Raw genomic sequence first — 13620 nt, 5'->3', positions numbered from 1 at the left:
GAACCCTCTACCAATTTAGAAAATAGTCTACGGCTTTACTCTGCACATTTTGCGACTGTATTCCGTCTGCCACTTCTTAGCCCACTCTTACAACTTGTCGAAGTCCATCTGCAGACCCTCTGCTTCCTCTACAGTATCAGTCCCTCTACCAGTCATCTGCAAACATAGCCACAAAGCTTTTAATTTACTCACACAAATCATTGATATACAACGTGAAGAGCAGTGGCCCGAACACCGGCCCATGCGGAACATCACTGGTAACCGACTGCCATCCAGAAAAGCCTACTTTATCCACACTCTTTGCCTTCTGTCATTTAGCCAGCCTTCTATCCATGCTAGTATCTTCCCACTAATAGCATGGGCTCTCACCCTCACACCTTCATCAAATGCCCTCTGAAAACCCAGGTAAACAATATCCACTGTCCTCCTTTGTCAATCCTGTTATTTAATTCCTCAAAGAATTCCAACAGATTGAGCAGGCAAGACCCCCCTTCCACAAACCCATGCTGAACTCTGCCAATTTTATCATATGCCTCTAAGTACTCAGAAATGTAATTCTAACTAATGGACTCTAAAATCTTACTAAACACTGAGTGTTAAGGCTAACGCCGATAGTTTGGGCTAACCAGCCTATAGTTTCCTCACTTTCACTTTGCTTCCTTCGTGAACAATGGGAAACATTTGCAAAGCCCAGTCCTCTGGGATGACTCCTGTCTCCATTGATTCTAAACATTACCACTAATTCCTCCACAATCGCTGAAACGACCTCATTCAGAACCCTGGGTGTTGTCCACCTAGTACAGGTGACGTATCTACGTCAGACATTTCAGCTACCCAAGAATATTCTCTTTAGTAATAGCAACTTCACTAACTCTCTTGAATTTCCGTCACCTTGCTAGTGTCTTTGGCTGTGAAGACTGATGCAAAATACTTATTCAGTTGATCTGCCATTCCTTCATTCCCCATTACTACTTCTTCAGCATCATTTTCCAACGGTCCAATGTCCATCCTTGCCTCCCTTTTATTATTCGTGTATCTGAAGAGATCTTTGATATACTCTGTTATATTATTGGCTACCATACCATCATATTTCATCTTTCCCCCGGCATTGCCTTTTTAGTTACCTTCTGTTGGTTTCTAAAAGTTACCCATTCCTCTGGCTTCCACGTAATCTAAGCAATATTATGTGCCTTCGCTTTTAGTTTTCTGCTGCTATTGACTTCTGTTGTCGCCTCATTCTCTCCTTAGAATCTTTTTTTTCTCTTTGGAATGGAAAGATCCTTCGTCTTCCAAGTTACTGCCAGAAACTCCCACCATTGTTGCCCCTCCGTCTTTCCTGTTTGGGTCCCTTTCAACTTTAGCTAGCTCCTCCCCCATGCCCCTAAAGTTACTTTAACTCAACAGTAATTTGGTTCAGTTTAGAGATACAGCACAGATACGCCCACCGAATCCTTGCCAAACAATGATCCCCGCATATTAACACCATCCTACACACAATAGGAACAATTTATATGTATACCAAGCTAATTAACCCACTCACCTGCACATTTTTGGAGTGCGGGAGTAAACCGATGATCTCGGCGAAAACCTACACCGTCACATTCCCACACAGACCTTTCTCTCCTGTGCCTCCTCCTTGTCAGAGTGAGGCCCAGCCCAAATTGGAGGAACAATACATCATATTTTGCTTGGGCAGCTAACACCCCAGCGGTATGAACATTGACTTATCTTACTTCAAGTAGCCCTTGCTCTCCCCCTCTCTCCATCCCCTCCCTTCCCAGTTCTCCGACCAGTCTTACCGACTACATTTTAGCTTTGTACCGCACACTCCCCTGACATCAGTCTGAAGAAGAGTCGCACCCGATGTCATCCATTGCCGTCTCGCCAGAGATGCTGCCTGGCCCGCTGAGTTAGTCCAGCATTTTGTGTCTACCACTGTAACATTGCCTTTCTTGTATTACGTTATATCATTTGTGCCCTCAATCCTGGCTACTGTCCAGAGTCGATATAACTCCCATAATGCTCCTGCTACCCTTGAAGTTTCTTAATTCTACCCTCAAGGATTCTACATCATATGCTCCTATGTCCTCCCTTGCTGCGGACTGAATTTCATTCCTTACCAGAAGATCTACCTCACCCCTTCTGTCCACCAGTCTGTCATTTGGATAGGATGTGTAACATTGGATATTCCATTCCCAGCTCTTCTCCTCTTTCATCCACATCTCTGTGATGCCCATAATGTCGCACCTACCAACTCCTGGGATGTCAGGACCTTCATATGAAGAAAGACTGGATAGACTCGGCTTGTACTCGCTGGAATTTAGAAGATTGAAGTGGGATCTTATAGAAATTTACAAAATTCTTAAAGGGTTGGAAAACCTAGATGCAGGAAGATTGTTCCCGATGTTGGGGAAGTCCAGAATAAGGGTGTCACAGTTTAAGGATAAAGGGGAAATCTTTTAGGACTGAGATGAGAAAAGCATTTTTTACACAGAGAGTGGTGAATCTCTGGAATTCTCTGCCACAGAATGTAGTTGAGGCCAGTTCATTGGGTCTATTTAAGAGGGGGTTAGATGTGGCCCTTGTGGCTAAAGTGATCAGGTGGTATGGAGAGAAGGCAGGTACAGGATACTGAGTTGGATGATCAGCCATGATCATATTGGATGGCGGTGCAGGCTCGAAGGACCGAATGGCCTACTCCTGCACCTATTTTCTATGTTCCTATGTGCCTTGGTGCTCCGCCCGCAAGTGACAGCGACAAATAGTGACAGTTAGGAATGACACATAAAACATTAAACATTAATAATAAAACATTGTTGATTAAACATGTGAATTAAATAAAATGCCAGAGCAAAACGCTGTAAACCAGCATATCCGGTTCCATCCGACGCATAGTGAATATGGAAGTCAACAGAATTTCACGGAACTTGTATCTCTTGTGTTGTAAACTGATGATCCCGTCACACCGATGTAAAAAAAACGATGTGGCATTTTACTATTCAATATTATATTGTTGAAATATCACTGCACACTCACACTTGGAAGGCAGCCATGTCATTAAGTGAAAACAGTAAACAAATCTTCCAATTTCACTGTGTACCTTTATTTTTCAGAATAATTAACTGCTTTCATGTTTTGTTTACTAAAACAGGGACTCCTGAACCACGACTGGTGGGTGGGAAGAACAGATGTTCTGGCCGGGTGGAAGTTGTACACGGAGAAAAGTGGGGGACAGTTTGTGATCAGTACTTCAGCTTGGATGCTGCCGGCGTGGTCTGTGAACACCTACAGTGCGGGGCAGTGGCCGCAACTCCCGGAGGTGCTCACTTTGGCGAAGGAACCGGCCCCGTGTGGAAGGAAAACTACCGTTGTCTGGGGAACGAGTCCCGGTTAGCTGATTGTCCAGTCTCAGCCTGGGATCAGATTAGCTGTTCGCACAGAAACGACGCCGGTCTCATCTGCTCAGGTGAGTCACCAAAGTCCTTTGTACGGAAAAGAAAAGGTTCTCCGGTCGCAGAGATGTTCACAGGAGTTACTTTTCTTAACAATTTAATAAATCTGCCATATCGTGGCAACCATCTTTGTTTTCTTTTCAGAGGGACGTCAGTTGTCCTTCATCTCTCCCCCACTGGAAGGTAGCGGGGACATTTCAGTGCTATGACCTGTCGATAGACTGAACTTGAGTGTGTAGTGCAGAATTCTGAAGTTTAGCAATAAAGATCTTCCTATAAATGGACTAGAACGATGGCGATCTCTGCGATCGGATTCTAATTATTGACATGCCACTGAAATACACAGGCACTCATTCTCTCCACAGATGCTGCCTGTTCCGCTGAGTTACTCCAGCATCTTCGGTTTAAAACCGCATCTGAAGTTCCTTCCTACATATAAATAAATGATATTTGCAGCTACAATGTGTCATGGGTTTCACTTTGGACGCGCGATTATAAGCTTTGTGACCTACTAGTGGGCGAGTAATAGGAGAGACTGGCACGGTTTCGCGGGTTTTCAATGTGGAATTGGAAACGGGAAATTCATTATTTAACGAGATTATATGACCCACTGAACACTACCCATTATTGATAGTGAACAAAATTAAAGGAAAACTTCCAAAAGACTTCGCCCAAGGTCTGGAAAAGCGACGTCCGAGTCTCGCCGAGCGTATTGCATTCAGTTCTGATCAGCACATTAGCTGTTTGATGAATGGGTAACAATCGTTTACTAGTATTTCTTCAATAGACTGTTGTTTTTCTTGGTGCTGGACACGGCTCTCCAAGTTGGACACATATATGACTCGTTGTGCTTTTCTTTGTACGCAGAGGAAAGTGACTGGTGCTGTTTATCTGCCGAAATGACATGTGGGCAACTGTTGCAGCAAACAACCCTTACAACTAGTAGCTGACCATCTACATGTTGATAATGTATGGAATGTTTAGGCTTCAGTTTAAAACATTCTGTCAATTCTGTTTCGTTTTGTAGATGAGAGTTGGTCTCTGAGACTGAGCAATGGGGGCAGCCGCTGCGACGGCCGAGTGGAGGTTTACCACAATGGCAGCTGGGGACGAGTACAGGATCGCTCCTGGAACATCAATGATTCCAACGTGGTCTGTAGAGAGTTGGGCTGCGGCTCCGCTATATTCGCCTACAACTCCTCAAGGTACGAAGAGAGTGAGCTGCCAGTGTGGGTGAACGACGTTGACTGTGAAGGGGACGAGACGCAGCTCCGAAATTGCAGCACATTTACCATGAATCCGTTTCTCACTGACAGCAACGGCGTTGGGGTCCTGTGTTCAGGTGAATATTGTAACAAGGTTTGAAATAAAGAAATGATGAACTTTGTGAAAGATTAATAAAGACAAGGAATTTCGAGTTGTAGAGATATGTAGATCGGCATCTGGCTCTTGGGCTCATAATTCCCGCGCCAACAATCCCCTTTTACACGATGTCCTTTGCGTTCTCCCGACAACTGCCACCCCAGACTACAACTCACTTACACACTGCGGACAATATACAATGGCAGGCGACGGTGAGGAGTGGAGCGTGTGAAGGAGAAGTCTACACAAGAAACGCCCTGGTGTGGTGTGGAACAACAGCGGGGGCATTTCCGAGGGACAGCTCGTGATTTTGCCGGGCTGGCTCCAGACGGGGATTTCGGGGCCTGCTTCCAATGAGCAATTCTAGGCGAGCGGGGTTTATCCGGGTGTCATCACCCCGTTCTCACCGAGTTCTCCTGACCCCCATTGTGAACGGACAGTCGGGCGCTTTGACAACAAGCCACAGCGCCCCCCAGTGGTCGCTTCCCCACCGTCTGGTCCACGCCTTCGCCTGACACCCTGGCGGCTGAGCGCCCCCCAGTGGAGACATGAAGAGCCCACGGTCCAGACTCTGAAAACATCCGGTTTTATATGAATAATCTACAACCACCGAGTGACATGGGCCATGTTTGCCACTGTGAACCGAATGTGGTCCTGAGGGCATGTCCTCGAACCAAGAAATCGGTCGCCATGTTCACGCAGCTGGGATGATCGTGATGTCCATGTATGTATCTCCGCAGTGTTTGACGTCGGAGAGCCAGTCTGTGGGCTCAGACGGTAACCAACACGCCGAGTCTTCCAGCATTTTATGTTTTAACTTCTACTTTAGATTTTCTACTAGCTAAATCTGAGCTAAATGTAAAATTATTTGTAACTATAATTGCTCAAGCAGATTCAGAAGTTCTGACCAAGTGACAGGCATAATGTGCAATTGTATAGGGGACCCCCCTGTTTTATTGTCATTCCCTCTGTTATCGGGCTTATGAACGGTCCTTCCTTAAGCAACGATACTCTCCGATTCACCTCCACCCTGGAATTTAGAAGGATGAGAGGGATTCTTATTGAAATAGATAAGATTGTTAAGGTTTGTACATGCTAGAGGCAGGAAACATGGTCCCGATGTTGGGAGAGTCCAGAACCAGGTGCTACAGTTTAAGAATAAGGAGTAAGCCATTTAGAACGGAGAGGATGAAACACATATTCACACAGATAGTTGTGAGTGTGGAATTCTTTGCCTCAACGGGCGGTGGTGGCCGATTCTCTGGATACTTTCAAGAGAGAGCTAGATAGGGCTCTTGAAGTTAACGGAGTCAAGGATCTGGGGAAAAGACAGGAACGGGGTACTGATTGTGGATGATCAGCCATGATCACATTTAATGGCGTTGCTGGCTTGAAGGTCCGAAAGGCCTACTCCTGCACTCATTGTTTATTGTCTATTATCTACCCCATTGCGGACTTCGGACTTTGTTGATAGAACTGATGCGCTACGAAGCGGAGCATTCTGTATTTTCCCGTTGCTCTATCTATTGTACTTGCGTTTGGCTTGCTTGTGTTTATGTATAGTATCAATTGATCCGATTAGATTGCATGCAAAAGTGACAATAATAACCCAAACCTTTGATCAACTCCTTTGTTGTTATTCAACAGACCACCGCCGATTACGACTGACCGGGGGTGGAAGTACATGTGCTGGACGACTGGAGCTTTATTACCACGGGTCTTGGGGCACAGTTTGTAATGACTTATGGGATCTGCTTGACGATAACGTGGTCTGTAGGCAGCTGGGTTGTGGATATGCTTTGGATGATAAACGTCTTGGATACTGCGGAGGAAGTCGAAGTCCTATTTGGTTGGATGAAGTAAGATGCTCGGGTAACGAATCATATCTCTGGGAGTGTCCCTCCGCACCACTGGGTGAACATGATTGCAGTCATAAAGAAGATGTGACAGTGAAGTGTTCTGGTAAGAGTACCTTCAATCTGCTGATTCCCTGCAGCATGGGATGGGAGGATTCATTCCAGAGATGTAATAAATAATTTACAGCATCCAAAGGGAGCATTGAGGGCCGGTATAGGTGCGGAGGCTTCACTCTGAGTTAGTTGTCACCCACTCAACATCGAACTCATTCCGCGCGCAGCTCTGTTGATTTCTCTATCAGCAGTTTCCTAGGTCCACGGAAGTTAGAACAAACAACAGGGCGGCGCACAAACAGGCCTTTGTGCCCACAATACCGCGCCGCACATAATGTCAAGTTGAACTAATCTGCGCTGCCTGTCCTTGTTTGTCCTTGATTCTGCTGTGGGGGGACGTTTGTGTTGTATTCTATAATGTGTTGTGTCCATTTTCTTTATTTTTTAAACATTTTTCTATGGTTTGTATTGAAACCTATTAGCTCTTTTATGTAAAGCACTTTGGTGTCAATGCGAGTTGACTTAAAACGTGCTATATAAATAAAACTTGCTTACTTACTTACTTGTTATTCCCTTCCATTCCCTGTATATATATATGCCGATGGAAAAGCCTTCTAAATGTTAATATCCTATCTCCCTCCACGACCAATCCTGGCAGTATGTTTCAGGCTCCCGCCACTCCCCGTGTGGGAAACTTGTCACGGCTATCTTCTTTAATATTTGCCTCTCTCACCGTAAAGCTCTGCCCTGTCATTAAAAAATTGCACCTCTATTCAAGCTAATCTACGCCCACTCCAAAGCCTCCACATTCTTTCTGGAACTGTGTGACCAGAACTGCACACTGTACAGCAAATGCGCCCAATCCAAATTAAAGCTGGAAAGTGACTTCCTGACTTAAAGGGCCTGTTTGTCCCAATTGGACGTTGTTTGCTCATCATTTGCGCGACATTATTTACGCGCCACGACGCTTGCATTACGCGCGCATGGCGTACATTTACGCAGTGCAGTGCGAGGCCGCAGGATTTGGGGATTCTCACACCTTCGCGCGCCACCTGCGTGACGTGCAAATGACGTGGGACTGGCCCTACTCATTTCCCCGACAGAGGAAGGTAAGCATGCCTAAAGCCTTCTTTACAACACTATCTCCTTGTGTGCCTACATCGTCTACAAGTCCAGAAACGTCTTTCGTGAAACGCACGTTTGTGTTGAATAGCAACTCCCTCACATTATAACCTGCAATGCGAGCATCTATCAATGAGGAACATATCCCGTTTCATACATTCAACTGCATTTGGATATACAAATAATTTAGATTTGGATTGAAATGTTATTTGAATATACAAATAATTGTTGTTACAAGCTCAAGTTCACGCATTTTTATATTTCGGCAACGGAATTGTAGATCATTCAGATTCCCCGATAATGCACTTGATGTTATACACTTATAATTGGTAATAAGACTGTGAAACGTCATTTCGACGCGCTGGAAAATTATTTTTTTCATATGAAATTCTGCCAATTTCACTTTCAGCCTTTAACTCTCGAAATTATTCTCCCATATATTTTCACAATTGGATTTATCGTAATGCGTGCTGTGATTTTAATCATGATTCTACATAACTTACCCATTGAAACCGATAGATCCAAATGATATGCCAAGCAGCTTCTAAACGTCCATGTCCGGTCTGTGGTACTGGCATGTTTCAAGAACATTTCCTGGACCGCAATACATTTTGAAACTACCATACGACTGGTTAATCTCCTAAAACAAATCTGACCCTCAAATACTGGCAGATAGGAACGACAGTTGTCATAAATTCAGAGAGAAACATCGAAACACCTATCGATGAGAAATTAGTTATTGAGTGCGGTGGAACTTCAAATTCCCAGGCGGCGATGGAACGTGGTACCTCGAGCTTCAATTGCGACGGATTTTACAATGAAGGAGGTCACAGAGCGGAGGGACAGAGTATTGAACTCGGAGTATTGAGTTGGAATTCGGTGGTGGATTAGAAGAAAGGACCAGCGGGTCAAGAAGTGAGCGTTCCCTTTGACGTGTTAAACCGTGGAGTTTCTTCATGACCAATTATTGCCGTTCAGTTATTTCTGGAATCTCAGCTCGCGTCCCCTCATCATGGAGAAGAACAATGTTTCCTCGTTCATTTAACTTCCATCCCACCAGTATCCACTTTCAGTGTTTGATCTTTCGCAATTTCCCAGAACTCCAACAACATTTCACCGCCAGATGCTTATTCCCCTCCCCTCCACTGTCGGCAATTTGACTGAACAGCTCACTTTGTGATTCCCTAACGCAGATATTTTTCCAACTAACCCTCGCTGATGAGTGTTTTCCGGCGATTTGTTGTTATGTTAAACTAGATGCGCCTTTTTGTTCAGCGACAAAGAATCTTTGCTGGCTGTTGATGATAACAGTGTGATGATCTATATATTACCCGTTTCGTTCACAGAGCACAAAGAGATGCGCCTGGTGAACGGAGAGCATCGATGTGAAGGGAGAGTGGAAGTGCGGTACAACGGAACATGGGGGACAGTGTGCTCGGAGAAGTTTCACAGAAAGGAAGCGGAAGTGATCTGTAAACACGTAGAATGTGGACCTCTCAAATCTATTTATTATGGCGTCTGGAAATATGGAGCGGGTTCTGGGCCCATATGGCTCGATGAGCTGGAATGTAATTTGCACGAGTCGACCCTTTGGCAGTGTCAGTCAGACCCTTGGGGAAAACACAACTGTCACCACTGGGAGGATGCAGGCGTTGCATGTGAAGGTAACACAAGAAATACATCATATGGCGGCTGATATATTAAACCTGAATGTATAAAACCGTCAGCATCCACCTCTTCTCCACAGATGCCGAAATACCAGAGAGATCCAGTGGAAAGGCCTGTGACGAAGGAAATGAATCTCAATCCCGCCGTTTACCTGGCGAGTTATTTTATTAATTATTAATCTGACGTCAATTCCGGATGTGTGTATTTAACGCATAATAAGTGATTATTTGTAACTTTACAGATCTACCACTGCGGCTTGATGGCGGCAGCAACAGTTGCTCCGGAACGGTTCAGTTATGGTTCAACAGCAGCTGGGGCACAGTGTGTGATGACTCCTGGGGTCTCGCCGATGCCAATGTCGTCTGCAGACAGTTGGGATGTGGCGCTGCTCGTTGGACTCCAGGAGCGGCTCCCATTGCTCCAGTCTCCGGAGGTATCTGGCTGGATGAAGTCAAATGCACAGGAACTGAATTATTCCTGTCCCGTTGTCTGGCTTCACCGCTCGGTCAGCATGAATGTGATCACAAGGAAGATGTCATTGTTATTTGTTCCGGTACGGCTTGTTCGACAGATTCCTGGATCATTATAACACTTTAAAATCTTAATTAAATGTGTTTTTTAGTTTCTTTAATACAGAAAACCTAATTAGATAAAGTTGATAATATGTGTTTGCAATAATGTTCACTGGTCCAGTTTTGACTCCCACTGGCTCCAGCATTTCAGGTATTTGTTATTCACGCGATGTTAATGTTTGGAATTCCAATCTTTGCTGATAGTCGCATGGTACGATTTGCTAATTATTAAAGTACACGATGGATAGTTTTCACATTGTATAGCCCAGTATTCGAACCTGGGCAAGTTGTTCTTGTAAACTTCAAAAACTGTGTGTCCAATTCCAGCCAAAATATCTTTGTGACGGCATCAGCTGCCTCAATGAAAGGTGGCAGTTGGTAGAATTTCTATGCGCTTTTCGGTTATGATTACTGATTTTAGAGTAGCGGCTATTAATGAATTGGTATCATGTGTTGGAGCCAAGATAAGTTGTGACGTTGAGAAGAATTTGTCGGTGTCAAATATTCCTAACTGACGGTTGCATTTCGAGTCAGTGGAGAAGAGGTTCGCTCTTTTATAAAATATTGTCGAAATACCCCCCGATGACGTACTCTCAGTGCATATCTTACATGTTCGGCCCTTTGTAACAAGCATCATCCTGAGCAAAACGATGTCAACATTTAGGACATGCACTTCTTGGTGTCAGTATTCCTCTGATTTGGATTGTATGACACCGGGTGTGTGCCGAGCTCTGTGGATACACATTATGTTTGAATACAATTATGTATCTGCTAGTTGGATACAGGGCGCCACTGGTTAGGAATCAGGACTTTCCGATATGTTCTGTATTCATCCCGTTCCGCCCAGCACGACAGAGAATTCTGTTGATTTCACCACATCTCTTTGTGACGTAATAACCCCTGTGTAGTGGTCATCGGCAGAAACATGTAAAACAAAACGTCAACGGCAGAGCCCTGATTATGAGTGTTATTGCTTGTCCTGTTTTCATTAAACTTGTTCAGACTCGACTCCGAAAATGTATCCTATTCGAGTTCTTCTATCGCGAGATGCTTAGTGATGATCATTGAATCACACAACCTATTTCCACACGCGGCTAATCTGGGGATATTTTTATGTGTTCTTGAACGGGCAATCGTTCCAAATCCAGAATTGTGAGTGGAAATGTGAGTAAAAATCAAAATAACTTGTTCGGTCGAGATTGGAAAATGGCGGCGCACCTGAATGCAGCGGCTTTGCTCTCCCCCGTGTGGATGTTTTTGTTTTTGTCTGTTTTGTCCGTTTGTCTGTGGACCTGCGACTCGAAGTACAACCGGCAGGACCTTCTAGGGATTGGGACGCTGTGTAGCGAACTAGAGTTCGCAAGAAGCTCCCACAACGATGCTTTTAAAATACGTATTTATTATTTACTAATAAGTGTACATATGTGTTAATTATTGTCGTGTTTGTATTTTTTTTAACCGGAGGAGATGTAATGGAATTTCGTTGCACAGTATTGTGCAATGGCAATACACGTATTCACGCGGCCTGCAGCCAATGGGGACCACAATGCAAACTATAATCCTGATAAACCAGGCCCGATTGAGAATTAGTATTTTTATTGGTTTCCACTGACGTGTTAATCTGCTGCAATGCCCCAGAGGCTTATTGGGAACATTCGTGGCGAAGGAAGATGCACAATCAGAGGTGAAAATTAATGAAAGTTCGTTGCGCCTGCTTTAACTATGAACCTACAACGTCTGTTATGAAGTTATCCCTAAATTTGTATTTCAGTGTTGGGGAATAAGATGCCCTCTATGATTGTTGTCGCCTGTATAACCCTTGGAATCGTCCTCACCGGTGAATTACTCGCACTGATGATGATATCACGGAGACGGGCAGCAAAAAGAGGTGAGGTTCAACTTTACACAATTATTGTTCCGGGTAGTATTTCACAACTCAGTGAGACTCCGGTTCCAACCACTTTTCCCAATGTTCTTCCATTATGAAATAAGTATATGTTGTAACTCTTTTAGCGGTTCTATTCGAATTCTCCATTTGTAGTAACAGAATGGAAAGGTTAATGGTTTCTTGTTGGATGCCTGGTCGATTGGTCACGTGACCGTCGTTCAAATATCTGTTCAACATTTGGCTCATTTCACTTATGTGAACCCGCTGCAGAACCTCGAACATTCTGATTTGATTCTATTCATCACTTCGAGATTTTCACTTTCCTCGCGTTTAATGAACTAGGACTTCCTTATTCCCCATCTCTTAACATTCATTTGCTGCAACGCAATCCTTATATCTCACTTATCTGTCAATAGACCATAGACAATAGGTGCAGGAGTAGGCCATTCGGCCCTTCGAGCCAGCACCGCCATTCAATGTGATCATGGATGATCATCCCAAATCAGTACCCCGTTCTTGCCTTCTCCCCATATTCTGATTCCGCTATTTTAAGAACAATATCTAACTCTCTCTTGAAAGCATCCGGATAACCTGCCTCCACCACCCTCTGAGGCAGAGAATTCCACAGACTCGCCACTCTCTGTGAGAAAAACTGTTTCCTCGTCTCCGTTCTAAATGGCTTACTCCTTATTCTTAATCTGTGCCCCCTGGTTCAACCTCTAGCGTGTCCAAACCCTTAACAATCTTATATGTTTCAATGACATACCCTCTCATCCTTCTAAACTCCAGACTGTCACTTCCTAAATTGACAATCCTGCGAAACTTTCATTTTCTCGTCACCGTCCGCCACACTACTGCTATTTGCAAATACCGAGCAACGCCACCCAGAATGTAAACATCGTCAACGCGAGGACGTCCTACTGACGCAGCATGCTTTAGATCTTACTGATGTTTATATCATCAGCTCGTTTTTGCAATTGAACATTATCCGTGCAGCGGGATTCTTCGATGTTTCTGCTCACCAACACTTTACCTTGATTATCAACGCGTTAGCATTTTGCATCTTGTTCACAAAGGTTGAACTGTTAAATTCAAGTATTGCATGTCAGTAAGTTAAACCGAACCGTGTCTCCGGCAGCTGCAGATATTAGTGGCAGGGGATCACCGGTCGGCTTTTACCAGGCAATTTATGAAGAGATTGAGGATATTCCTGCCACCAACAATTTCAGTCAAGCACATGATTCAGGTGAGTATTTGCACTTGACATCCACTTTTGAAAGGATAAATATGGAGTCAATTCCAACAATCGCATTAATGATCACAATAAAAAGAAAACAAAAACAACAGATACGTCAGGCAATAAAAAACAATCTGCTGGAGGATCTCAGCGGTCAGGCAGAATCTATGACGGGAAATGGGCAGAGGGACTTTGGTGTCGGGACTCTTCTTCAAGAGGACCACGAGGAGGCAGATAATAGAAAGAAGCGAGGGGAAGAGGTGGGGCAAGATCTGAAATATTAGAGGTATATCCATACGGGGGAGGGGGGTTAATTTGCAATTTGCAGATGAGTGAATTTGGGGGAGAAGAGAGGAGGTCGACACCAAGGCTGGACGTGATAAGCGGAGAAATTGAGAAGTCAAAGGGC

At 44.4% G+C, this 13620-nt stretch overlaps 1 protein-coding gene and 1 long non-coding RNA gene across 2 annotated transcripts; both read left to right on the top strand.

Annotated features, from left to right (window-relative positions):
• The first annotated feature begins 241 nt into the window (after positions 1-241).
• LOC116967292 (scavenger receptor cysteine-rich type 1 protein M130-like) lies at positions 242-10111 on the top strand. Its single transcript, XM_033013792.1, has 6 exons — positions 242-257; positions 3152-3466; positions 4480-4794; positions 6462-6776; positions 9193-9510; positions 9756-10111. The coding sequence occupies exons 1-6, from the start codon at positions 242-244 to the stop codon at positions 10109-10111; spliced, it is 1635 nt and encodes a 544-aa protein (XP_032869683.1).
• A 90-nt stretch (positions 10112-10201) lies between these two features.
• Positions 10202-13197, top strand: LOC116967359. The gene is made up of 3 exons (XR_004410202.1): positions 10202-10237; positions 11858-11974; positions 13113-13197. It is a non-coding gene; the product is annotated as an uncharacterized LOC116967359 (long non-coding RNA).
• The last annotated feature ends 423 nt before the right edge of the window (positions 13198-13620 follow it).

This window comes from Amblyraja radiata, chromosome 39 (assembly GCF_010909765.2).
Source record: "Amblyraja radiata isolate CabotCenter1 chromosome 39, sAmbRad1.1.pri, whole genome shotgun sequence".
Classification (NCBI taxonomy): domain Eukaryota; kingdom Metazoa; phylum Chordata; class Chondrichthyes; order Rajiformes; family Rajidae; genus Amblyraja; species Amblyraja radiata.
Note: the sequence above shows the minus strand (reverse complement) of the source record. Positions and strands in the feature narration are given on the sequence as shown.

Coding starts and splice junctions, on each gene's coding strand:
- LOC116967292 (XM_033013792.1), top strand. Junction 6,777..9,192: donor TGTGACAGTGAAGTGTTCTG/GTAAGAGTACCT, acceptor TTTCGTTCACAG/AGCACAAAGAGATGCGCCTG. Junction 9,511..9,755: donor TGCAGGCGTTGCATGTGAAG/GTAACACAAGAA, acceptor GTAACTTTACAG/ATCTACCACTGCGGCTTGAT.